This window comes from Notothenia rossii (assembly GCF_949606895.1).
Source record: "Notothenia rossii genome assembly, chromosome: 11".
Classification (NCBI taxonomy): Eukaryota; Metazoa; Chordata; class Actinopteri; order Perciformes; family Nototheniidae; genus Notothenia; species Notothenia rossii.
In genome coordinates, this window is record NC_136910.1 from 10060945 (window position 1) to 10088897 (window position 27953).

The 27953-nt window shown below is 41.1% G+C and overlaps 1 protein-coding gene across 5 annotated transcripts; it reads left to right on the top strand.

The window, feature by feature from the left end:
• Nucleotides 1–71: 71 nt before the first annotated feature.
• Nucleotides 72–27719, top strand: erbb2 (erb-b2 receptor tyrosine kinase 2). 5 transcript variants are annotated; one of them, XM_079659071.1, is made up of 28 exons: nt 72–375; nt 6009–6050; nt 8683–8834; nt 9284–9464; nt 9679–9819; nt 10497–10562; nt 10670–10785; nt 10891–11032; nt 11318–11446; nt 12952–13093; nt 13671–13744; nt 13983–14073; nt 15037–15239; nt 15782–15911; nt 16981–17071; nt 19015–19169; nt 19260–19307; nt 19388–19526; nt 20162–20284; nt 20392–20490; nt 20575–20760; nt 20978–21133; nt 21226–21301; nt 22355–22501; nt 22692–22789; nt 23376–23567; nt 23665–24058; nt 24153–27719. In XM_079659071.1, exons 1-28 carry the CDS (start codon nt 303–305, stop codon nt 24503–24505), a joined length of 3939 nt encoding a protein of 1312 aa, XP_079515197.1. In that variant the 5' UTR covers nt 72–302; the 3' UTR covers nt 24506–27719. The 5 variants fall into 5 exon arrangements, with proteins under 5 accessions (XP_079515197.1, XP_079515199.1, XP_079515198.1 ...); XM_079659072.1 differs by having other exon boundaries at nt 73–375; nt 23668–24058; XM_079659075.1 differs by having other exon boundaries at nt 343–375; nt 6009–6093.
• The last annotated feature ends 234 nt before the right edge of the window (nt 27720–27953 follow it).

Consider the following 27953-nt stretch of genomic DNA (forward strand, 5'->3'; position numbering starts at 1 on the left):
ACTGTATATTTGAAGTGAGGGCGGGCTGAGTCAACCTGCCACTCCCAGCTCAGGCCTTCACGGGCGCGCGCCTCTGCTCCTGCGCGCGGCTGTCACGCTTTACTACCAACAGGCACGGAATTCCAGGGAGGAAGTCACTGAGATTGGAAAACGAACAACAACTGTAAAAGGTGCCAAGAAAAGGAAAAACAAACCCTGGATACGTGAAGAAGTCGGAATACGGCCTTTCCTCGCTGGGAACAGTAGAACCATCTGAAGTTTGGAGTATGGACTAGAGGCGCCGCCGCGCCGGGTCGCAGCAGATGGAGGCGGCGAGAAGTTTGCTGTTCGTCGGGGCCGTGCTGCTCGCAGCGACGGGAGCTCTGGGTAGAGAAGGTGGGTGACTTCCAGAGCTTTTCTGGCCTTAAATAGCTCCACTGTAAGCATTAAAGACACTCTTTCTAAAGGGAGTATAACAGTGGAGTATGTTTGTTATACTCATTGGTGTGAATGAACTGTATAGTCCAATTTTGAGATACTAACTTTACTTGAGTCATTTTTTGCTGCTATGTACTCCACTACAATTCAGAGGTAAATCATGTACTTTTACTCCAGCACTACATTTATTCAATACCTTTAGTAACTATGTGAAATATAATCAACACTTAAATAAGACTTTATTTACACCTGGAAAACCCAAGCGACCCTAGACCCTAAAGTGCTGCATCTTTACCAGCTTTCATAACACTTGAATCAATATCTATAATCAAAACATTTACTATATTACTCTGAAATTGGCCAATTTGAATAATGAGTACTTTTACTTTAGGTACTTTTAAGTTTATCTTGATGCTAATACTGTTGTACTTTCACTTGAGTAACATTTTGAATGCAGGACTTTTACTTGTAAGTTGTAACAGAGTATTCATACACTGGTACTTCTACTGTTACTTAAATATATGAGTACTTCTCCCACCTCTGCTCCACTGTAAGCAACATAGACACTCTTTATAAATGTAATATACAAAGTGGAGTATGTTGGTTGTACTTGAGTAAATGTTGGAGGTTCGGCTCGATCCACACAGGGTGATATTTCTGGCTGGGACGACATTCCTGCGCGAGCCCTCGTCCTCGAGGCTCATGGGACTTCTGTAGCGCTGACTTCTGTAGCGCTGATTAGGAGAAAAACCCACCTGTCACAAAGCAGCCAGACTCACTATTTGGACTTCAACTCCCATGTTGCAAATAGCAGTAGCAGAGATGGGAGAAGTACTCAGATATTGTACTTAAGTAACAGTATAACTACCAGAGTGTAGGAATACTCTGTTACAAGTCAAAGTTTAAAAATTAAGTTACTCCAAAAGAAAGTCCTCATTTTGCAAATTGGCCAATTTCAGAAATATGTATTTCATGTTTAGATTATAAATATTGATGCATTAAAGTGTTATCAAAAGGTGCAGCTAATTTAAATGACATTGTGTACTGCAGGGTAGCTTGTGAATTTACTCCTGGTGTAACTACAGTCTTATTAACGTGATGATTATGAAATCATTACTTTGAAGTACAAAGCAGTAACAAATTGAAATACTCAGATAAAGTACAAGCACCTAAAAATGGTACTGAAGTACAGTACTGGAGTAAATCTACTTAGTTACTTTACACCACTGCAGCTGTCACAAAGTAGCCCTGCAGCCAGATGCACTGTTTGAACTCAAACCTCCATGTTGCAAAGTTTGTTGCACAAATAAATAGTGTAGTAGTAAAGCAGTAAAACAGAAATATGAGAACCTGCTCTGCAGCTGGGGGCTGTGCGTGCAGGCGAACGTTATGCTGTTTTGCTCAGCGCGTAAACAAAAACAAACCAACAACAATAACAGACAGGGCATTGTTTGCCAAGGATCATGACGATGTCAATTATTCACTTCTGGCTCTAAAGAGGACATTGTCTGATAGAGCGCCACTTGTCACACTCTGAGCCTGAGTGCATGCCAGTAAAACAAGAGCTAACTGAAAGTGCAAGTGCATATACAAGATGTTCCTACATTTATTTACAGATTTTATTGGATGTATAAATGTTACAATGGTTAACAAGAGAGCTTTTATGAAAGTATTTGCATTAAGGGTTTTTGTCTGATTTACAATATCTTTGCAGTTAGTAATTTTAACATTAGATCATCATTGAGAGCTTCAAACCAGGGTCCAGTAAGTGAGTAGTCCATGTACAGAAACATTTTTGTTAATGGTTTGAGCGTTACAACTAATTTTTAAGCCAAATGCCAAACATTTCATGATTTCAGCCTCAGGAATGTAATGCTTTGCTGCGTTTCCTTCTCTTGCAATGCAGCATGCTTTATATGTTAAGTTTTATAGACAAAACCGTTAACTCAACCATTCAAATAATGTTTATTTACAGCACTAGTGGTTGCACAGTCCTCCATATTGATAGGCATTTATTTTAAGTGGAGACACACATCAATACGCCGGCTCAGATGATTTTAAAAGCATTTAATACATCACAAGCTATTGGCAAACATATTGACATCAATAACGCTGAAAATCCTTTCTGTGGTTTTTATTGACATACTGGTCAGCTTTTATCAACATGCCCCATGAGGAAATAGGCCAGTGCATGATAAAAGAAAAACGCACCAGGTTTTAGTTTTGGTCCTCTTTCTGAGTACAAATAATATTGTAGTGGCGCTTCATTGTCTTTCATTTGCTGCTACCCCCACCACAACTTAACACTCAAACAAAGCCAATAGTCTCATTTGAAGTGATTTCCAAATACAACGGCATTGTTTGTGCGAACAGGTTGGTGCACTCTGCTGCACCGTGTCGATTTCTGAAGCATCAGTTCAGCTGTGATCGCTCTGTACCGGCCACAACGCTTCACGCACTAGTCTTACTTTCAGTCATCAAGTATTGTTTTTACACACACACACACACACACACACACACACACACACACACACACACACACACACACACACACACACACACACACACACACACACACACACACACACACACACACACACACACACACACACACACACAGACACACACACACACACACACACACACACACACACACACACACACACACACACACACACACACACACACACACACACACCGAGCACACACATGCCCCGTGTCCAACTAGTATACCATTTCAAAGGTCAGGACTCGTGTTTGGTGTTTTGTCTTCCAGTCGTTTTAATTAATTATTTTATTGCCACAGCCTGTTCCTGAGGGCGAACATTGTGTTTGTGTCTGCGTGTTTTGTGTGTGTTCGCTGGCCCCAGTATCCATCCACAGAGTTCATGTCCTCGTCACACTCCAGTGCTCCAACAGAGTGAAACTCAGTGAAGTGATTAAGTCCTTCTGGCCCTCAGTAGCAGGTCAGACCAGCCGGCCGTGACCCTCAGTCTCTGTGTCAGTGATCTAACTCACTCCGCTGGGCAGTGGACCAGAGCAGAGACTTTCAACTCCTTTTTCTATGTTTCTCAAGGGTTTTTGAGTTATAAACAGGGCTATTTTCTCAATCTGTATCATATGGTCAATATAAAGTCAAAATAATTGATTAAAATATCCATTGAAGTTTCTTAAAATCCATAGGGTTGTCTTTAAATGGCTTCCGTTTTCAGTCCGAATCCATAAAGATAATACATAATATAAAAGCAGGAAATGTCCATGTTTAAGAGGCTGAAAGCATTTTCTGATAATAATGATGATTCATATATATTATTTATAATAATAATCCAATACTTAATACAACTTATCTTGTGTTCAAATTGTCCATTGAAGGGGTCTTTTGGTACAAAGCCATTACAAATAGGGCCTTGTTTTTGGTTTCTAAAAAACTTAACATTTCTCATGAAATAAAATATGGTTTTCTGAAATTACCCTCCAAAAAAATCATACAGTCAAATCTTTGCTTAGAAAATGTTTAAGACTGCAATTTGAAAATGACAGAATAAAGTTTTACTTGCCAATGTGGTGCATAGATATACATCTGATTATTCAGGCATAACGGTGTTATGCCGTGTTATGCATGACCACCGAGATATGCATGCACCTCAAGACATTTCAATGATCTGTACGTCAAAGTACGGTTTGGAAACTATATAATTTCCTTTTGGAGGGCATGCATAACACGGCAAAAACCAGAGCCTCGCTGCGGGGAAACATTGGCGCTATTCCGAATTTGTTCTAATCTGTCAAGATGACAGACTGCTTTCAGTTTTTCCGTCATTGTTAAAAAAGATATTCGGTTAACGCGACCACTGCTGTCCCAGCAACATCAGTACCAAGCGAGAGAGTCTTTTCCACAGCAGGGGTATTGTAAACGGCCAAACATCCCAGCGTCTACTTGGAAATGTGGACATGCTCATATTCCTAAAAAAAAACCTGTCTGATGAAGCTGAATGAGTGAGTTAGTGAGTTTTAGTTGAGTTACTTGAAAAACTAAAGTGAAACTTGATTTATTTTATTGCAGGGTCTGATTATTAAATGTCCTCCTATTTGTGAGATGCAGTGGCACAAAGAAAATGCCTACTTTGTTCGGTAGTACTAGTAGGTAAAGAAACACTGGTTGCTCTTGTTCCAGTCTGTTACTGTCACTTTGTTTTTGACACTTTAAAATATTACTATCCTACAAAAATGCTGAAGAAATCAGATTTATTATTTAATAAAGAACTTTTCTTTTTTTTTTTCTCGTAAATACCGTACCGTGGACTTGTTATCGCGATATTATCGTAGGCTACCGTGAGTTTTTGGTATCGTTACATCCCTAGTGATTAGCATCAGAAGATGTTTTCTTCCCTTTGAAATGCACTGAATTTAAATGCAGATGCTTTAAAGCTGTAGTAAAGGTGTAAAACAGTGCGGGACACATTGTGATGCAATAGTGTTTGTGGTGTTTGAGTCTACGCGTGACAGGCTGATTGAGAGAGCAGTTCAATGGGGCTCCGATACAGTGCGGATCCTGTTCTGCTTGTCTGTTGAGCAATACCTGTTTTCTCTTCCTTGGCCGTAGAGTGAAGAAAAGAATGTGTTCAGGGCTTTGGCTCAGGGAGAAGAAATGTGAAGTTTATGCAAGAAGCGCTAGGAATAGCATTGTGCTAGAACCAGGACGGACATGTTAAATCTGCAGGATCATAACAAAGTGACGGAGAAAGTCCTGGTGGATCAGCCTGTTCTGTTTTGTGTTGAGATTTGGAGGAATCTTATCCATCAGAGAGGTTGATTCTTCTGTTGTGTCACACTGCTGCTCCTCCATGGTGCAGTCTCACTCCTGCAGAAGCATCGCTGCTACCGTGTTTCTATTACCAGCGTACACACACTGGTAAACACACACACGCACGCACGTACACTCCCTGTGCTAACTGGCACTACGCCACGAACAGGTGTGGCTTCAAGCTGGCTTTCAGTCTGCAGACAGTCCCCTCAGCACCGTGTTGCAGGACACAGATTAAAGTCGCTGTCTCATCTCTTGAAGAAAGCTAGGTCAAGTCACAGTTACTTCTTAGAAGATACCAAAATAAGCCATTTCTGCAATAATGTAGAAAAAAAACATCTAAACAGTGAACCTCTCCTTGAAGGTATTGCACTCTGTTTATGCACCAAAATAACCACAATATTAGTTACCCCAATATATATGAACATAAAGCGTCTCCCGAGCTCTTTATGACGACAAACCTCTGTGTCGTCCCGTCCTCAAGTGTAGTTTGGAAAACCAAAAAAACACATTTTCTGCTGGACAGCATATACCGGTAATACAAATAATTGTCTTTGTTTGAAGTTCTTGTAATGCATAAAACCTGCTTCTGCATGAATGCTGTATTGTTGTAATTGAAGACTAATTGGAAATAATTTAAAAAAATGTAAATTGTTAGAAGCTTGATAATCAGAAGCTTTACTGAAGACAGACAGTCACAACTGTAATCAATTAAAGGATTCAAATGTAAAAGAAGAAAGGCATCAAAGTAGAAATTCTCTCTCGTTCTTTGTCTTGTTAACCACAGAAACACCTGACCAGAGGACGTTTCCAGAGCCAGGTGTCCGCGGTACGCTGAGCAGAAGCCAGCTCTAACTCATTTAACTTTGAATGTCAGTGGCAGTCACTAGTTGTGTGTGTGTGTGTGTGTGTGTGTGTGTGTGTGTGTGTGTGTGTGTGTGTGTGTGTGTGTGTGTGTGTGTGTGTGTGTGTGTGTGTGTGTGTGTGTGTGTGTGTGTGTGTGTGTGTGTGTGTGTGTGTGTGTGTGAGCCGGACTCAGAGATCTGAACTGAACTACAACGTGCTCCCCCCAACTCACTGGGGGAATACAACTATGTGTGTCATCTTTTAGATATGCTAAGACACATTCCTGTGAAATGACACTTTCCAGAATCCAAAGAGAGTTGGGCAACGACACGTACACTCTGTGAAACTGAGAGAAAGAAATGAATGGGGGAAGAGAGGGGGGAAGTTTTAAGATGAATGGCTTTTAAAGAAGGTAATGCAAATAAGTTGCGAGTGATTTTGAAAGAGTAAGGCAGTGATAGTGTCATGACAGTGAGCAGCACAGTTAGTGATAAAAGAGGGATAATTTTAGGCCACAGGGATGAAGGGGTGGGCAGCTCCTCACAAGGCCACTAATGCACACACACACACACACACACACACACACACACACACACACACACACACACACACACACACACACACACACACACACACACACACACACACACACACACACACACACACACACACACACACACACACACACACACACACACACACACACACACACACACACACACACACACACACATACACACACACATACACACACACACACACACACACACACACACACACACACACACACACACACACACACACACAGCCGTTGCTGAGAGACTTTTGGAGAGCAAACAACGAGGAGAATAAACGGAGAGGAAGCTGAGAACTGGCTTTAAACACATTTTAGAAATGGAAAATCTGCCCCGTTGTACTTTCTGTTACGGTACATTTACCTAATCCCCAGTGCTGAGTGTGTGTGTGTGTGTGTGTGCGTGTGCGTGTGCGTGTGCGTGTGCGTGTGCGTGTGTGTGTGTGGAGTCAGATTTTGTTTCTGTTTGGATATTCTGTCTTGTTAACAATGATTTAAACGCTGGAGAATTAAAGCTAGTCTCCCCTCTTGGCGAAAAACTATTTTCCATGATGACACCACTGAAGGAGACAGTGATTAGTCATTTGATTTGATATTTGACCCAATCTGCAACCGCTGGGTATGTATTTTAGGCCGCCGGTTGCTCAATTAATCTTAGACCCTTTTGCCGCAGTAGTTATCAGATTTTAATGTGGAGCCTATTGACACTTTGTCACCTTTTACTTCTTAAATAAGTGGCAGACGTGATACCAGCATGTCTTGAACACATATCTTCTGAACTCTGTTGAACCCCAGTGTATCATTAAAATCAAACTCCTCACACGTGCCTGAACTTCCCGCTCCTCCGGTGATGTCCATCCATCCAAGGGGGACGGAGATAGCACAAGGGGGGAGGGGGCTGGAATTGGGAAAGTGGGTTGACTATTGAAAGACTGTTGGAGGGGAGCCAGAGGAAGTCATTTATAACCTCAGCAGAGGAGGGTCTGTCCACTGTGTGAATGCCTGCTAAAAGCATGGCAGCTATGTGTGTGTGTGTGTGTGTGGTGTGTGTGTGTGTGTGTGTGTGTGTGTGTGTGTGTGTGTGTGTGTGTGTGTGTGTGTGTGTGTGTGTGTGTGTGTGTGTGTGTGTGTGTGTGTGTGTGTGTGTGTGTGTGTGTGTGTGTGTGTGTGTGTGTGTGTGTGTGTGTGTGTGTGTGTGTGTGTGTGTGTGTGAGGGCGGGCCCCTGTGAATTGTATGACCCTGAATTATACAGTCTATCTGTGTGACCCACTGCGGGGAATCTGTGCTCTGTGCTGAAAGTGGAAACTATATCACACACACTAAGAGACAGGACTGAGGCGTGCATGTGGTTTGTGTTTCAGAGAACCCATTCAAGGCCACGTATAGATACATAGTCAACATATGTGGAGTTCTAATAGTCATTATTCAGAGATTCAACATGGTCCTCTGGCTGTTATTATGAATGTGCATTTAAAGATTTTGTCTATAAATTGCTACTTTCCAAGGTTACACTTGAAGTTTAGAGTCAGCAGGGTCACTTTCTATCTTATGTATCACAGCAAAGTGAGAGCTGCCGAAATCTATTTTATAGCTGCAAAAAAAACTATTTGTTTCATTCTGATTTGAATTAATGAATATTTTAGTCTAAAATATAATTATATATTAAACAAAAACTTTCACTTTCACTTTTGAGTTACTGAGATTTTTGGTCAATCAGTATTTTGAGATGAACCTTTTTATTTTTACGAAAAATAAAATGACAGAAATCTCCCCTAAGAAAAACAAACATCTACGTACCCAGCAAATTGAATTAAGCTGATATAGTCATTAAATCACCCAACCCCAGTGTATAGAAACGTTTACAGTTGATTAGAGTTAGATGTTTGTTCCTTTGGTGTGTTTAAACATTATTTTATCTTGAATATGCTGTACAAATCATTTTTAATAACAACAGCATGAATATAGGTTTTCACAGTGTTTTAGGTGCAGGATGATTATTTTATTCATTATTTTGTGTTAAATGTGTTGTCTATGTTGCAGTATGCCTGGGTACAGACATGAAGCTGGACCTGCCCTCCAGCCTGGAAAATCACTACGAGACCCTGAAGCTGCTCTACACCGACTGCAAGGTCGTCCACGGCAACCTGGAGATCACTCACCTTCATGGAAACCCGGACCTCTCCTTCCTCGAGGTAAATACGGAGAGTCGGTTTTTGGCTGTATTTGAGTCCATAATAGGCATATTCGCATGTAGACCTCTCCTTAAGAGTGTGGGGGTTTCTGTCTGTAATAATGACGGCATTAAATGACACAAATAGACCCATTAGTTATACAAAAATAAGACATCGTTTGTTGATTATTATGTCTTGATCCAATAGTTTGTAATTTTTTCGTCAAATTATTTTCTGTATAGTCCGTTATCTATCACATTGTGAATGGTTTATAATATTTATGTTGGGCTGAAATAAGCCCAATGGGTCTTTTCTGCATCTTCTTTCACGTTATATTATTTTTGTTTATTTTTAATTGTGCGAGTAGACTTAAGGAAAGTATTTAACTGCATTGGTGAGTTAGCTATGATTTTTCCACATTTTTTGTTGCCACATGACACTCATCCTTGTGTTTCTTCTTCTCTCTGCAGGGGATCGTGGAGGTTCAGGGTTATGTACTTGTAGCCCATTTGTCAGTGAGTGTGTTGCCTTTGGACAACCTTCGCATCATCCGAGGCAGCCAGCTGTACAACTCCAACTACACTCTGGCTGTGCTCGATAACACTGTGGGCGGATTGGGGCTCAGGACGCTGCGGCTACGTAGCCTCACAGGTCAGATCATAAGAAAGTAGAGATCAGAGTGTGTATTCAAGTTTCCTGGACTTGTTTATTTGATCAATATCTTCAGCTTTAATGGGATAAGACATGTTTTGGGCTCCTGTTCATTGCTTGATTTGTAGCGCAGACGAGTTGTGTGCCTTCTTTTCATGAAGCATCTGTCTTCTACTCTAACAGTGTGTTAATGAGTGTATTGTCTGTCCTGCAGAGATCCTGTTGGGAGCTGTGTATATTTGGGGGAACCCCCAGCTGTGCTACCCTGACCCCGAAAACATTGTTTGGAGGGACATGTTGGATAAGCCAAACACATACGCCGATCGGCACCGACTGCAGGGACGGGCCCCCAATTGTGAGCAGCTGACCGACTGATTGAAATATGTTAAACATCAGTGTTAGTGTTGTCATTGTCTGTATGAAGTATGCACAAACCAGTCTCTCTGTTAATCACACACACACACACACACACACACACACACACACACACACACACACACACACACACACACACACACACACACACACACACACACACACACACACACACACACACACACACACACACACACACACACACACACACACACACACACACACACAAAACACACCCAGGCAAGCAACAGTATATGAATTACTGCAATGCATACACAAAACGCCTTACGTATTTATTTGTATGCACTATATGCAACTTATTTATATTAATATTGTATTGTTGATTGTATTTTTTTGCATTTCTTTAGTTTTTATTGTTAGTTGTATTGCTTTTATTGCTACAACGTTGATGAGCCAAAACCACACAGCTTTACCCCCTTATACGTGTTTTGATTCTTTAAAAATAAAATAAAATGTTAGCTATTCTATTTTACTCTTTTCTATTTGAACATCCGCGTAGCAGTTCTGATTCAGTATACTGGCGGCTAGCTGCAGGCCGAGCACGTAGACACGTTTTTCCTGTTTTTATTTTGTTAAATTGTTCAATTGTGCTCGCTCTGATTTGTTGTTGTTGTTGTTGTGCTCCTTATGGCTCAGGTCCCAGTTGTGCCTCTGTTTGTAGGAAAAGCTGCTGGGGAGAAACGGCACAGGACTGCCAGACCTGTGAGTAATAAAATAATGTGCAGAGCAAGGCAGTGACATTAAATAATTGTTGCTGGAAAAAGTCCTGAGCAGGTGCAGAAAATTGATTTTGTCGTCTCCGTTTAAAGTGACACAGATAAACTGTGCGTTTGGCTGTCAGCGCTGTAAAGGTCCCAATCCCCATGACTGCTGTCACACACAGTGTGCGGCCGGGTGCACAGGGCCCAAAGACTCAGACTGTCTGGTGAGTAAACACACACTCTCCATCACAACACATGTATTTATCAGATCATTGTTGTGGTTACTGCAATTTCTGTCATCATCATTTCCTCGTTCCTCTTCGCTCCAGGCTTGCCGTCACTTCAACGACAGCGGTGTGTGTAAGGAGAACTGTCCTCCGCCCACCATCTACGACCCTGTCACCTTCCAGACCAAACCCAACCCAAACAAGAAGTTTAACTTTGGAGCAACATGTGTGAAGACGTGCCCCTGTGAGAAACGATTTTAAATGAACTGCGTTTATCCAGAGAAGCTTCCGCTCAGCTTTAGCCACTGTGCAGTTTGACTTGTTTACCTGGTGATCTTGTTTTGAGGAGAAAATAGAATTTATTCAGGTTCCTTCACAAGATTCTCACAAATACAGAAATACAAACCTAGCATTCTAACAATTCTATTCTTAATACTTTGACGCTAAAGGCTACAATTTTCTCACTTCAAAATCATTTTCTTTTTGCTACAAAGACGCCCCTTTGATCACTTTGTCTTATTGTCTGCAGATAACTACCTGGCTATGGAAGTAGCTTGCACTTTGGTTTGTCCCAAAACCAACCAGGAAGTTATCGTCGCCAACCCTGAGGGAAACGAGCTGCAGAAATGTGAAAAGTGTGAAGGAGACTGTCCCAAAGGTGAGAGTCATTTAGTGCTTGTAGGTAGATTTGCACATGAGTAAATCTGAATCCTTTAACACCTCCATTGATTTGGTAAAGCACGAGATTTGCAGCATTAATGTGCTGTGCAAAAATCTGCAGAAACTGTGATGCTAAAGGTTTAAAAAGTAGCTTTCCATGTTTCCAACACAGGAAAAACTACTTCTCACTTTGTGGCTCACATGTTACATAACGTTCATGTGTAATGTTGTTGAGTAACTTGCATTGTCCTTGTGAATGTCATGGTGCTTCAGTGCAGGTTATTGTGATTTGCAGGGATGCTCTGCTGCATCACATGCAGACTGTAGTTGAAAGTGAACCGACCTGTTTCTGCAGCAACTTGTTGTTGTTACTGCAATTTGTCTCGTGGTTCGGAACATTTAGAACTTTATTATCAAGCTCTGTTGTGATTGTGTCGCGCCCAAAGAAAAATGTTTTTTTTGTTAAGTGATACAAGACAGAATAATATGATAATCTCCGCGCTACGGGTGCTCCGTGCATGCAGGCAGTGACATGTAATATCCAAGGATTAGAGACTGTTGGATGCTGCTGTTTTGAGCATTGCAATATATTTATTTTCACTATGTTATTTATTTATTATTATTTTTAGGCTCAGCAAAGATTTGTTGTCAGTTTGTATAGGTGTTGCTATCTGCTTTTTTTTAGCGTGCTTCTACAATCAGAGAGTTACAAGGGTCTGTAAATGCAATGAAAACATTTGGCCACAGCAAATCATTTATATTAAAAGTGTAATTTTTACTTTTGAATACTTTAGTACAAAGCATGTATTGAATAATTTAAGTGATATATGTGTACACATATAAATCATTAGTCAAAAAAGGGCTACATTTGATTGAATTATAAAAGGTATATTTAGCAGATAAACCTATTAACCCCGCCCCCTTGAAAAAAAAACCCGGCTCTTTTGAACGGCTCTCGCAAAGGAACGGAGCCTTAAAATCCGGCTCCCTTCAGAGAGCCATAATTCCCATCACTAATAGCCAATAAAAACGCGAGTGTTACGAAGTGATGTCACTATGTTATGGAAGTGAACAAAGGAGTCTAATTTGAGGTGTTTTAGGCAGGCGAGGGGGGGGGGGGGGGGTGTGGGAGAGAAACTCCCTCTAGAGGTCATTTAGCCTTTACAGACCATTTACATGCATACAAACCTATATAACACACTACAGTAAAGAGAAAACCACAAAAAGGATAATAGGACCCTTTTAATAATCCTGCTTTTTGTTCTCAATTAATCGTTAAAGAAGTTCTGTTGCATACGTTTTGACCTAAGTTGGGACTCTTCGTTGGTAGACATGTTTAACGCCAATATCTTTTAAGTGCAATCAATCACTTATGAAGCTCTTATTCAGATAAAGCATGGAGGTTTGTTGATCATTATTTCCCTGTTATATCGGACATCTTTTGTTTAATTCCTGGATATTAGATAAACTGTTTGATACCCGTTGTCATGGTTTGTATTTCAGTGTGTTATGGTCTGGGTATGGACAACCTCGGTGTCATGGACAACCACGGCGTCACCATGGTAACATCTACTAATGTGGAGCAGTTCAACAAGTGCAAGAAGATATTTGGCAGTCTGGCTTTCCTCCCTCAGAGCTTTGCAAGGTAAGAGACACAGAATAAAATACAAGCCCATGGATTTAGCTCGCAAAGATGCAAAATTAGACAAAATATAGTTATAAGCTTCAGTAACATCAAATAGCAGACTTTATATTGTTGCAAAGCCTTATCGCTTCTGTTCAGCCCTTTGACTATTTGAGTTTGTGGAAGGTTCTTTGTGCAAGTCAAGAGGAAAGTCGCCACCCTAGCCAAACCCTTCAGATGAATCTACTCAAATGTACTTCAAACCCAGATATGAATGTGTTTTATTTCTACAGTACTTTATGCCAACAAAGAGGTCTTTTAACATCATGAAGTCTTATTCAAAGTCAATAGAGACTTTCTGTATCAGACAGTCTATATAATGATAATGTATAATGTGAAGCTGAGGTGCATAATCTTAATTATTATCACGTGTCTGCCAACAGTTCACAGTAAAAGTGACAGTTGTAATCACATGCCTGAGATTGCAGATCAGTGATGTAATATTTCACAGGACGATTTCCTTGAAACAATCAAATGTTATATTCCTTTTTGTTGTGCTGTTAAATTGTTATTTAACCTTCATGCGGTCATTGTTCAGGGACTCTGCGAGCAACACATCAGGTCTGTCCCTCGAGCAGCTCAGCGCCTTCAAGTCTCTGGAGGAGATTACAGGTACTGAACAGTGAGGAGATGTTTGTTGCATCCTTTTTTAAGGTTATACCAAGAAAAGGAACATCAGGTTATGCAATATAAAAAACGGTGTCATTCATAACTGTTGTGAATGGGTTTTTCCTGCAAATGCATTCAGATTTTCCAAATAGCACCACATGCAAGTCTGATATGTATTCAGAGCATACCGTGTCTCCTCTGTTTGAGTATGTTTTATATATTGTCGGTTTGTGCTTGGCAGGTTATTTGTACGTTGATGCCTGGCCAGAAGAGTGGACTGACCTCCATGTGTTCGAGAACCTGAAGGTGATCAGAGGCAGGATGCTCTACAAGTAAGACTTTTACACTTCCTCAAATTGTATTTTATTATAGGTCTTCGTTTAAATATGTTATCAACAAACAAACTGGAAACGAACAAACGATTGTTATACATAGTTGTCTTCTCTTATAATTGAGCCTTACAATTAAGCTTGATGAAAAAAGGGCAAATTAATAAATGATAATTGAATAATTCAGATAATCTGGTATTAAGCGCCAATGAGACAAATATAGAGATGATAGAAATAATTATTAAATGCAAAAAAAGCAAACTAATAGGGTTCAAAGGGTTCAAACAAGAGTAAAAATGCATATAAGTTAATGTAGAGTATCCATTTCTTTCTGTGTGTTGCATCACCTCATGCTGTGTTTATGCTCTGATTTTGTCTCAGTTCAGGCAGTTTGTTCCCTTTCAGTCTAATAAAGGCTAATTATTAACCTGCACAGCTGCAGCACACAGCTGCCAGGATTACTGTAAAGTCTAAGGAACACTGTTAGTCTAGTGGGCTTAATTGAGGTCATGTGAGATCTACTTGTCTGACATGGGGTTTACAAGAAAGTTTAACAATATGATACGCTGTCTGGGTAATTAAAAACAGTATTGCTGTTACTTTTTTGTAACTTAATTGTCTAACTTTGCGGTTTTTCCTTCATTTGTGTTTTCTCACACTTTCTCACAAATACAAGAATTTCAGGTTAGAGTTTATCTTAATCTTGCAGATAAGCAGACTGTTAAAGGGTGTTAAACCTGATTATACAACAGGTTCTTGAAATGTTCAATTACACTTTAACCAAATTATAGACGGAAAATCGAAATGAGGTATGTTGAGACTAGGTTTTTTAGTCATAGTCAATAGTAAGTTATTACATAATAATGTGATACAGAATAGTTAGTGACTTTCAGTATAAAGGGACAGACTTAAGAACGTTGACTCCACAGCTGTTTCTAATGTCACTCACAACTTCTCTCTGTTCAGGGGGGTGTTTTCACTCGCCATCCAGAATCTGCACATCCGCTCTGTTGGGTTGCGTTCACTACGCAGCGTCAGCGGAGGTTTAGTTCTGTTGCACAACAACTCCCAGCTGTGCTATACCAGTTCCCTGCCTTGGAGCACGCTGCTGCACCCCACCCAGGGGCCGCACCGCATCGTCAGCCTGAACCAAGACGCCCAGCTCTGTGGTGGGGGAACACACTGATGCAGTGCTAAAGTCCATTAAAAATGTTGACTCGATCCAATTTAGTCCATGTGACTTGTTCTGTGCAGGCACACCTGTACAGAGTAGAGTAAACAAATTCTCAAATAATATTTTGTTTTTTAGTTAATATAAATGTAATTATTGTGTTAAATGGGCTAGTGTCTCCTGAATTGAATCAATATGACATTGTATTGTGGCAGACTCATGTTATAAATAATTTTGTTGTCCAAGGGATCAACATGATACTGTATCATAACAGAACTTATTTATAACCCTAATTTAGGTCACTGTTGGTTGCACTTTGTCCACTTACTTTATCGTGTACGTCACTTAAACCAAGTTTATTATCTTTCATCAGATACAAGATTCAATTACATTTATTGTAACAATTGCAAGCAGCTGCAAAACAAACACGATTTTATCAATTGCATTTTAAGCACGTATGTCGTTGCAGTGAACTGAGGGGAAGGGCCATCAGAAAGTACGGTGTGCATCATGCTCTGTTTGCTCTTTGTGTGTCTTTAGAGGAAGAGGGGCGTGTGTGTCACCAGCTGTGCAAGGGGGGCTGCTGGGGCCCGGGGCCGAACCAGTGTGTGTCCTGCACGGATTTCAAACGTGGCACTGAGTGCGTGGATCAGTGTGACATCTACCAGGGGTAAGAGAGTTTGTGTGTGCGTGGGTGTGGCTGCACAAAATCAATAAAAGCCAAGTGATAATGTTCCTTTTAATACAGAGGACTGTGTGTCATAAAACACAAACAAGTTGTCCAGGAAAGAAAAGCGACTAATAATGTTTTCACTGAATTTATGATTTATGTGGGGTTAAGTGGAATGGCAGCCAGTGCCAAATAACAAAGTAGTCTCATTCAGATCAATTGGAAAGCTTTTAACTTAAGTTGTGCCCTTAAGCAACAATAGATCTATGACAAAGCAAATATGTTTGATAACACCGGGAGACTCAGTTTCTTTGAACAATAACAGAGCAGATTCTTTGGCATGATGTACATTAGTAAATGTGTTGCACATTTAAATACCTTTTAAGGTTATTTTGTAATCAGTTGGCCTTCAGTTGATGATGATGCGTACATGCTTAACTTGTTCAAATGCCCAAATAATAATGTTTTTTAAAATCACTTTAACGATGTTTGTGTAATTGTACCGATGTGATGAAACAGGAGTCTTGTTTTCACTTCAAACTAAATGTGTCTGTGTTGTGGGTCTAATATTTGGGCTGATCAATATTGTTAACATCAATATCATATTATTTATATTTATTTTTATCATGATGTGGCAAATGTTGAAACCAACCGTGTGTTACATTATTCCAAAAAACTAAGTGTAATGATGAGGCTTTGAGGGTTTATGTGCCAAACTATTTCTAACTAGTGTTGGCCATAGCTTCATATTTACTGCACTGATGAGGAGAGAATGGCTCAATTAACTCCCAGCAAGAAAGCGAGTGTCAAACATTCCTTTTACAAAATATATTTCATATGATCACAATACTATTCCACTCAAAGTTGTTTACAATAATAAACATTGCTTTCCAGCCCTCTGTAGTGCAGAGGACATGTTATCCTGTGTAGGTCATCTGGTCCGCTGGGCCCCCGTTTCTAAAAATGTCTGTCCTTATGATGGTGTCAGGTGCTTTAGATAAAAGATCCTAACAGATGCCAGGTCATGTTATTGGACTTTACGTTAAATCCCTGTGTGCTTGTGTTGCAGGTCCATCCGCGAATACGCAGCTGAGTCTCTGTGTGTTGCTTGTCACTCAGAGTGTCGACCTCTCAATGGCTCCGCCTCCTGCCGTGGCTCGGTAAGATGATCATGCAGCCTATAGTCGTTATTTATCAAGATAAAATCTGCAAAAAGCACCATATACTCAACCATAATAATGACTGACGATAAAGTAAATCAAACTTGTTGTGCTTATAATAGTTGTTGATTCTGGAAAAGACCTTCGCACTGTTCAGCTGCTCTTTAAATTGTATCCAGACGTTTTTAATCCTTGCAAGAACATTATGTCTTAGGAACATTTTAAAAACCTCTACGCAACAACAACAACACAACAACACCACACAGCTGGAAATTCCTGTTACTTTTTTGTGTGTCATCAAAAGTCGTGCTGAAATGACTGAACAATTCATCTGTAGTTTTACCATTTTTAATTTTAACATTTAATTGGACACAACAAGCATTAAAAAAAAAAAATCCGTTACGCTCTGGGAAATTCAAATATGCATATTTATTGTTTTAGGCTTTTTGATTTTACTACTTTAGTTTTGTAAAACAAAATATGTTTTACCTACATAATCGGGGTACCTCAAGGCTCCATCTTGGGGCCTCTTCTCTTTAACATCTACATGCTACCACTGGCTCAGATAATGAAAAACAACAAAAGAAGTTACCATAGCTATGCGGATGACATACAAATCTACGTAACCGTTTCACCAGGAGACTATGCTCCAATTCAAACACTGAGTAAGTGCATTGAACAAATCAATGACTGGATGTGTCAGAACTTTCTCCAATTAAACAAAGATACAACTGAGGTAATTGTTTTTGGAGCCAAGGCAGAATGTATCAAAGTTAACGCTGAGCTTCAGTCTGCAATGTTCAAAACAACAGATAAAGCCAGAAATCTAGGTGTAGTCTTGGACTCTGACCTGAGTTTCAACAGTCACATTAAAACAGTTACTAAATCAGCCTACTATCACCTAAAGAATATATCTAGGATTAAAAGACTGTCACAGCAGGATCTGGAAAAACTTGTCCATGCTTTTATCTTCAGTAGACTGGACTACTGTAATGGTGTCTTCACAGGTCTCACTAAAACATCTATTAGAAAGCTGCAGCTGATTCAGAACACCGCTGCTCGAGTCCTCACTGACACTAAGAAAGTGGATCACATCACTCCTGTTCTGAAGTCTTTACATTGGCTTCCTGTGTGTCAAAGAATAGATTTCAAAATACTGCTGCTGGTTTATAAAGCTTTGAATGGTTTAGGCCCAAAATACATTTCTGGCCTCCTGCTAAATTATGAACCATTCAGATCTCTCAGGTCTTCAGGGACGGGTCAGCTTTCTGTCCCCAGAGTCAGAACTAAACATGGAGAAGCAGCGTTCAATTATTATGCTCCAAATATCTGGAACAAACTCCCAGAAACCTGCAGGTCCGCTGCAACTCTCGCTACTTTTAAATCTAGGCTGAAGACTTTTCTTTGTACCGCGGCTTTTAATTGAACTATTCACATCTTAAACTGCACTGTAACTTTTATCCATGTATTTTTTTCTTTTAATGTTTATTTTATTATCTTTGCTTTTTAATGACTGTTTTCAAATGCCATTTTCTTAATCTCTTTCATATTTGTAAAGCACTTTGAATTGCCTTGTGTTGAAAGGTGCTATATAAATAAACTTGCCTTGCCTTACATAATCTTTAAAAAAGCATTAGTTGCAGCTCTTTAAAATACTCTTTTGAATTGGTTCTGCTATCTGTGGAGATTGATTGAATATATACATAGAAGTATGATTTCCAGGCATTTCTTAATACATCACAAAGCAAAAACTTTTACAATACAATGAAAATTAAAAGTCGGTCAGAAATTATATAACCACTATTTCTGGGTTCAATTCCTGCTTGGCAGATTTGTTTCACCACACTTCCTAAATTAATCTAAATAAATTAACTTTATTAACCCTCTCTAGATGTGTGCAAAAGTAGAGACATGATGAAATGTGTCTTTCTTTGCGTGTTCAGGGTGCAGAGCATTGTTCAGAGTGCAGAAACTTCCAGGACGGTGAGTTCTGTGTGGATCATTGTCCCAGCGGTGAGAAGGAGGATCAGCAAACTGTGTGGAAGTACAACAACGCTTCAGGACACTGTCTGTACTGCAACACCAACTGCACGCTGTCGTGAGTACACACACTTCACAAACACTCACACACTGCACACACTGCACACACAATGGGAATGATCTCACACCCAGTACTTCTGTGTTTCAGCTGCACGGTGAAGGATGAGAGAGGCTGTCCCGTGGATAAAAGGCCAGGGTGAGCTGCTTCAACTGGTCAGATGTTTAAATGGTAGATTTTCTCCGTGGAGCTGTGTCTCACTGGTTTTCTCTGCACAGACCGGGGACAACCATCGCGGCTGCAGTGGGTGGAGTGGTGCTCTTCTTCATCCTGCTGGCCCTGCTGGTCTTCTACCTGAAGAGACAAAATACGCTCAGGAGGAAAGAGACAATGAGGAGGATCCTGCAAGAACACGAGGTGGGCACCGAGAAATTTGAAATTACAATTATTGATGCAACAATCAAAACCTTAAGTCCTGAAACCGATGGGGTCTGGGTAATGGCTGATATTGAGTACAGATCAGATAACAGATTTGAATTCATACGTTTTGTTTCGGAAAACATCAACCTTGATTTCAACATTGCTTTCCTATCTTTTAAAATAACGAAAATCAACAAGTAAATACATCAATATACATTTATTGGACTTCAGCAACTTGGTAAAATATCTACACAATTCACTGGGATTATAATACCTGGATTGTATTCCTTTCCTAATGCAGCAGCAAATTGGCTAAACTTATAAAAGAACAAATCACAGTATATTATGTTTAATATAAACAATGAATGGAATGACATAGATCAGCCCAATTGTCACCGATACCTGATCCAGGTATCTGAGTCAGTATCGGTCTGCTGCATCAACATGGGTGCATCAACGTTGCAAACACAGAGGTTTTGCAGAGGTGTTAATACTTGTTTTGTTTTGTTGTAACATGTGGGAGTTTATTAGCGGAAAGTTAATTGGTTAACATAAAAGAGACTCTTAGATTCCCTTTGGGTGATGTAGTGTGTAATGAGGAAATCTGCCATCTGCTTCCTTCATGTGTTCAGCTGGTGGAACCTTTAACACCCAGCGGCGCGTCGCCAAATCAGGCTCAGATGCGTATTCTGAAAGAGACAGAGTTGAAAAAGCTCAGGGTGCTCGGAGCCGGGGCCTTCGGTACCGTTTACAAGGTATGTGAGCCATCATAGAGGCAGAATGATAGCATTTGGCTTGAGAAAACGTTAATGTGTTACATCTTCGCTGAGTTTTTCAAATGATTTTGTTTCTGTTTTTTTAGGGTGTGTGGGCACCTGAAGGGGAAAATGTGAAAATACCAGTGGCCATCAAGGTGTTACGAGAGAACACCTCGCCTAAGGCCAATAAGGAGATCCTTGACGTGAGTGCAAACCGGATACACACAGTTACACCAAACATAAACACAGTTCTCAGCCCCTCAACATCTGTCCTCTGTCTCCTTCAGGAGGCCTATGTGATGGCAGGAGTGGCGAGCCCCTACGTGTGTCGCCTGCTGGGGATCTGTCTGACCTCCACGGTGCAGCTGGTCACTCAGCTGATGCCGTACGGCTGCCTGCTCGACTACGTCAGGGAGAACAAGGACCGCATCGGATCCCAGTTCCTCCTCAACTGGTGTGTCCAGATCGCCAAGGTATGTAACAGGAAGTGCACACACATATTATGGCATAGAATTAAATGTGTGTAATGTGTTTTTCCTTAGGTAAACAGCACTGTGACTGTCTCATTTATTCCTTCATGGCCTTATTTTTTCTTTCAATTTTTGATGTGCTATCAGTTTGTATATTTGTGGAAACATGGATATGTGTGTGTGTGTGTGTGTGTGTGTGTGTGTGTGTGTGTGTGTGTAGGGGATGAGTTATCTGGAGGAAGTCCGGCTGGTCCACAGAGATTTGGCCGCCCGAAATGTTCTGGTCAAAAACCCGAACCACGTGAAGATCACCGATTTCGGTCTCGCTCGTCTGCTGGACATCGATGAGACTGAATATCACGCTGACGGAGGAAAGGTAAGACGGGGCTGAGAATGTAGGACCCTCTGCACCGGGTCGTTATCAATCATTTATTATCTTTAACTTCTGTTCTTAATTTGTTTCTGTAGGTGCCGATTAAATGGATGGCCCTGGAGTCTATTCTGCACAGGAAGTTCACTCACCAGAGCGACGTCTGGAGCTATGGTCAGTATCACGCGTTGCTTGAATTCACATTAAAGACATCATGGTCAAAATAACACACTAACGGCCCGTCCACATACAGGCATGAAAAAAATCTTTCAAAGCTTCGCCCATTCACTTGAATGGGGTGACGTAGAATATTTTTAATCTTCGCCGAACTGCATTGTGGGGAGCGGAGCATGGCTTTGCAAGCATCGTGAGCATCAAAAGTTGAGCAATGTTCAACTTTTGATGCTCCCGATGCTTTCGAAGCTGGCATCAGCCAATCAAATCCTGTTTATGCAAATCCCGCCAGTACAAGCGCTAGCCAATCAAACCGCTTGCAAGCTGGGAGAGCCAGACTCTCTCAGAGGTTCATTTCCTCATATTCAAAACGAGAAATTACGGTAGCAAATCACCCGGTTCTTTACGACCAGAACCATTTACCGGGATACAAACCGGAGGAACCAGGCATGGAGGGAGGTGGCAGAGACAGTGGGTGAAACTGGTAGGTTTTCGCCTGTTTGGGGATTTTATATCCAGTTTACTTCGTTTTAACATTGCTATTGCTTTGTATGTCGGGGGCGGGAGATTCATGTGATTGCTTGTTGGTCGCGTTGGTCGCAAAAAATCGCCAAGCTTCAGACACGCCCAGCATCAAGATTTTTCAAGATTTTTTTCATGCCTGTGTGTGGACGGGCCGTAACACTGAGCTTGCTGTTTCACTTAGTTCTCATGTAGCATAAGCTCTAAAGTGAAATGTTTTTGTTTTTTTATGTTTAACAGCAGCCTCATTTTTGGAGTGATAGCGTGTGCAGTACTAATTGCAAAGCTTAAGAAAGGCAGTAGTATATTTATAATAATAGTTTTAAAAAACCAAATAGTAGCATACGCAATTATTGAGTTTCCAGACTGCTGTTAGTTCATATTTTATAAATGAATGTCAGCTGATGTTTGCTGATCAATCACCTCCTAATAAGTGGTTCCTTATTTGGTGTTAAAACTGACACAGATGTACGTATGGCTTAGTTGCATCTGTTGTTAAGTAGTAAAAGTAATCGTACATTTCCTCTTTAGGCGTGACGGTGTGGGAGCTGATGACGTTTGGAGCTAAACCGTACGACATGATCCCAGCCAGAGAAATCCCTGAGGTGTTGGAGGGAGGAGAACGGCTCCCCCAGCCTCTCATCTGCACCATCGACGTCTACATGATCATGGTCAAATGTTAGTAGTTAAACATCTATTGATAATGGTTCATATTTAATAGTTGATACTTTGGCCACACAAATAACTATAACTTTAACACAAACTATAAATATAACAATGTGAGCCGCCCCTCAGTATCTGTGGGCATATTGTTTGTTAGTGGTGAAGATGATGGATTGACACCTGTGTTTTCCTGTGTGGACGGCAGGTTGGATGATTGACCCGGACAGCAGACCGAGGTTCACAGATCTGGTGAATGATTTCTCTGCCATGGCCAGAGATCCTTCTCGCTATGTAGTCATCCCGGTATGTGAATGTGTGCTTAATGCTACAAATGTTTTACTTTTGTGACAAGAAGTTATTGTGTGATGTGAATGTTGCATTGTAGCACGGTATTTGTCTAATGCCTTTGGATGGTTTTTTCCTTGAATGAGATAAAGTATATTTTGGTCCATAGAGATAAATAAAAGACTAAGCCGCTATATGCATGAGACTAGTATTACCTTGGGACCTCTAATAGTTGTAATAAATGTCTGTAATGTTAATCCTGCACACATCTGACATATCCGTTATCTGTCAAGTAATAATTCCACCGCAGATTACCTACCATATTTCACCACATCCACAGGTCATAATAGTCCAGTGAGAATCCTCATCTCTTTTTGAAGGACCTTTTTGTTTTCTTTGGGCATTTTATTAAAGTTGGGTAAAGGTAGGATCCTTTGCTTCACGGCATGGGAACACATTCACATTATTATATACACATAAAAAGGCCTATTTCATATTTTTACTGTTGTATATTTAATATGTACTACTTTTTAAATAAGACACTGTTAGGCCCACTGGTAACACAACTCCCTTCTTACTTCATCCATGTCTTTCTGTCCTGCAGAATGAAGAGCACATGAGCATGAACAGCCCTGTGGACAGCCAGTTCTTCCGGATGCTCATGGAGGAGGAAGGGAACAACATGAGGGATCTGCTGGATGCTGAGGAGTATCTGGTGCCTCAGCCCAACCACTTCCCCAGGATGCAGGGAGACGGGGCCCAAACCAACGGGCCGTCCAGACACCAGTCGTACAGGGTCAGTGACGGGGGACGATGTTTGAATGTACACATCCATGGAGACTTAGGAAACTTGAGTTCACCTTGTGTGTGTGTTTCCTCTCTCCTCTCCCCAGCAGAGCAGAGATACGGGTATAGACGTGGAGCCCTCCATTACCGGCGGCCCCCGCAGCATGTACTCCTCTGTGAGCACTCTGGGCCGCAGCCAGTACCCCACCTTACCTCTCGGAGCCAGCGCCTCCAACGGGGTCTGGGTCCCTCAGTACCCGACGCTGGCTCGCAGCCCCTCAGCCGGGGGCCAATCTGACAATGTGTTCCTGGACGGACCCCTAGATGACCCCTCGCTGCCCCCGGCAAGCCCCGGGCGCTACTGCAAAGACCCCACCTACTCCAACGGGAGCCAGGGCGACCTGGAGACTGACGGGCCCAACGGCTTCCATCACCCCCAACCCTATCATTACTCACTGCCCCGATGGAACCATGGATATAATCATAATCAAGCCCCGCCAGGTAAGCGGGAGAAACATAATGTAATGTGTGATGATGTGTTTTATAAATAAATCCCAACATGTTTTGAATTTTCTTGCTTCCTGTATCTGTTTAGAGTACGTCAACCATCAGATTCAGGATCTAAGACCGGGGATTCCCGACCGGCCGAGCACGTTGCCCCGTAAAGGCTCCAGAGTGGACCGGCGCCTCCCCAACGGCCTGAACTCCGGGCACAGCGTGGAAAACCCGGGGTATTTGGTCCCCGGGGGCCCCACGTCTCCAGCCTTCGACAACCCGTACTACCTGGACCTCGTGGCCAAAGCTAACGCTGTCGCTTCTGCAGGGGACGACCTGGAGTCACAGGAGAGAGACGGAGGAGGGCCCAGGCAGCTCAACGGGTTTATGGCCTCAACGGCAGAGAATCCAGAGTATCTGGGACTAGCGGACACGTGGAGTGGACATACCTGAGGAGAGGGAGAAATGTGACGAACTCCAGGGGAATCACAGCTTGTGTTCTACTGAGGGGAAACGAGGAGCGAGAGAAAGGGAAGATGTGTGTGACACAAATGAGCTGGGTGTTTTATATTTGGAACATTAGGTGCCTGTGTGACTGAATCATGCACCTGAATCATAACCGGTCGATGTCGTCCGGTGAGAGTCACCAAATGCCCCAGCTGTGACATTAATCTAGCGTCTGTGGCATCATTCGTATTCCTGTCTTCCTCTCAGCAATCTGTCCTCTCCATGTGAATGTAAAGTGCCAAAAAAAAGAAGTTCCCTCCACCTCTGTGTATAACGCAGGACTCGATAAGCAAAGGAGTTCACATTTGTCAAAACACAACAAGGTACAAGACTCTGATTGTCACAGAATCAAACATTTGACACTTTGTTTTGTTTTGTATTTAATGTCTGTGGTTGTTTCTACTACATACTGTATGAAGCATTTTTCTGTGCTTCCTTCAGCTCCCTGGTGCTATAGGTCATGACTCAGCCCAGCTAAAAAGAGAGAATAGTACACGTTGACAAAGTCAGTTGTATTGAAAGTGGTGTTTAGTATTCTGGTCACTTTGTCTCCGACCTGATGGGGGTCTTCAACACACTCAAAGCCATTTTGTTTTGGCCAGAGAGTGGCCAGCAGCCCATCTGGCCAGTAAGCATGCTCCCTGAAAGAAAGGCATCCTGTATGGAGAAGACAGAGGCATTGTGCAACACTGGTGTGTGTTTGTGTGTGTGTGTGTGTGTGTGTGTGTGTGTGTGTGTGTGTGTGTGTGTGTGTGTGTGTGTGTGTGTGTGTGTGTGTGTGTGTGTGTGTGTGTGTGTGTGTGTGTGTGTGTGTGTGTGTGTGTGTGTGTGTGTGTGTGTGTGTGTGTGTGTGTGTGTGTGTGTGTGTGTGTGTGTGTGTGTGTGTGTGTGTGTGTGTGTGTGTGTGTGTGTGTCTTGGCTGCAGCTACTTTGTGGTACGACCCATGAGATACGAGGTCTGGGAAATTCTCCGAAATTATGTTTTTCTTTTGAACAACAAAGTGTACTTATGACTAAATTAGAGCCAGCGAATCAGGGATTATTTTTTAACTAATTAGGGAATATTTTGTGCATTTTGAATCCTGCACTACGGGGAAGGATGCTGCATGTGTCCCCCGGGCTTGTGTTATCACAATGAGCCTTTTGATGTTGGTGGCCTTTTACTGTGCAAAAGAAACGCACTACAAGCTATTGATGATTAAATTCAACAAGAAGAGAAGAATGTGCATGTATGTATGTAAACATTGGGTTTGCTCCCAGTTATGGAACAAAAAGCAATCCTGCCTTTTTGTGTTGTTTGTGTAAAAGTAAGCAATGCACTCTGCACTGGAGCTGATTCTGAGGAGGAAGAAGCATTGCTGTGCTGGGTCTGGATAATCAATGCATGGCTAGAATTCCACTCTGAGAGAGGACACTAAGCGCCCAGTTAATAATCAACAGCATTTTTTTTATGTTAGCTGGTGTAGGGGCTGGGGGTGGTCAACCCCGCGTCAATGGAGCCATTGTCTCACCCTCATGTCCATGTTGGAAACTCAGTGCTCTCGGACTCGTGCGTCCCGACCACTTTTGTTGTCACAGCGTGCAAAGAAAGTAAGAGTTTATTTTCTGCAGAGGTTTTGACCTGGTTCAGTGTTTGGGGGGGCTTTGAAATCCTGAAACAAGTCTTGAAAAATGGACGGGGTTGTTGAAATGCGTACGACCCTCCATCAACACATCGGTTTCTACTCTTCTAGTCTTTTATCTTGATGTTCTCATACGGGTGTTGAAGAGTTTTGTTCCAGACAAAGGATAAAGTGATTTTATATAAAAATGTCTTTAAAAATATAACATGTTTTTCTAAAAACGTGATAAGACTTTATTTGAATTATCAACTATCATATACTTACACCATTTAGATTGAATTTGAATATGTTTGAGTGATAGGAATCGTATAACAGTTTATATAAATATATATACATAGTGTTTTGGAATGAAACCCTTCACATTTACTGTTGCTGTCCGGTGAAGACCTCCTATCTCCAAATGAAAAAAGACTTCAGATTGATTAAAACGTTTTTCTCTGAGGTTACAACCCTTAAAATAAATTAAAGGTGCACCCCAGGTCTTCTTATACAACACAGTAGCACCAGTGAATCCTTAATATAAACAATTGAAATTCTCAACTGAACTGTGTGAAGAGATTTGGGCGATAGGGGGTGCTATCGTTCATTTAAAAAAAAAAAAAAGAAGGCGTCCCGGCTTCCTTAAGAATGTGATATATTTTTTCACGGATATTAATAGACCTTCTACACAATCACTATTGATGTACTGGTGTTTACACTGTAGTGTCTTCATGTATAAAATGTTCCTTTTTAGATGATGTGGCCTAACATGACCAATGGATCTCAGAGCTGAGGATCTATCTGCTGTTCTCCTTAAAACCACATGTGTTCTTTTTTTCTGTTTGTTTTGATTAAAAACTGTTCATTTGTACTAAAAGCAGGCAGATCTGGAGAGCTGACTCTTGTCATGTTTCTGGTGACTTGGTTTATGGTAACGTTAAATCTTCTCGGGCAAAATGTGGAAAGAGTAAAAAGTTGTTTGTCGCTTTTTTAATTGTGAAGCTTAACCTGAATGAGAATGAGGCCTGTAACTGTTTTGTAAGTTTGTTAAACATCGACAAAAGTCTGTTAAAAAGTCTCAAATGTGACCGAAGTAAGAACCTGCATGTTTTTATCCAGAGATAAGCCCAAAAGGAAAGAAGGAACTAATGAGAGTGTGCTGAAGGTTTTATAAAATTAAATACCTGTAATATACATTTTGAAGAAAATGTATCTTTTATACTTTTCATGTGAATATTTTTTTAACCTTTCACAGTGTGTGTGATTGTGACAGGACATGAATAATAATAACAACCATGTTTTTGGGAGATTTTTTAATTTTTTTAATGTTTCCTTTCTTATTTGGTCAGTGAGTCGCATGATGTAAATGTGTATTGTAAATAAATAAAAACAATCACTTTGGTAGCTAATTTGATTGAATACATTGTGACCAGTGGCTCTACTGTGGAGGGAGGCGGAGTTATATACATAAGAAAATAATTTATGAAGAAATGGTCATTTTATTTGTAATTGTTTGCATACATTGTGTGTCTCATTAAACTCATACCGACAACTTACAACTGCAATGTTTTCTAAACCTCAACAGACCGTGAACAACTGCATTTTTCTGTATTCGGTTTTATTTTACTTTATAACACCAGGTCTCTTGTGTAGACTGGATTTCACTGCACTGATGGGAAATAGGCCCATTACAGTACAGACAGGATTTCTTTGACAAAAATAAACACCATAATGTAAGACTGTCATTTAAAACAAAAGATGCTATCTTTACCTTGACACACAATACTGATTAA

What these genes read in the sequence shown, in the direction of transcription:
- erbb2 (XM_079659071.1), top strand. Translation starts at nt 303, where the DNA reads ATGGAGGCGGCGAGAAGTTTGCTGTTCGTCGGGGCCGTGCTGCTCGCA. An exon ending in TCCAGAGCCAGGTGTCCGCG is followed by an intron (nt 6,051 to 8,682) that starts GTACGCTGAGCA and finishes TCTATGTTGCAG; the next exon opens with TATGCCTGGGTACAGACATG. An exon ending in GGATCCTGCAAGAACACGAG is followed by an intron (nt 19,527 to 20,161) that starts GTGGGCACCGAG and finishes TCATGTGTTCAG; the next exon opens with CTGGTGGAACCTTTAACACC.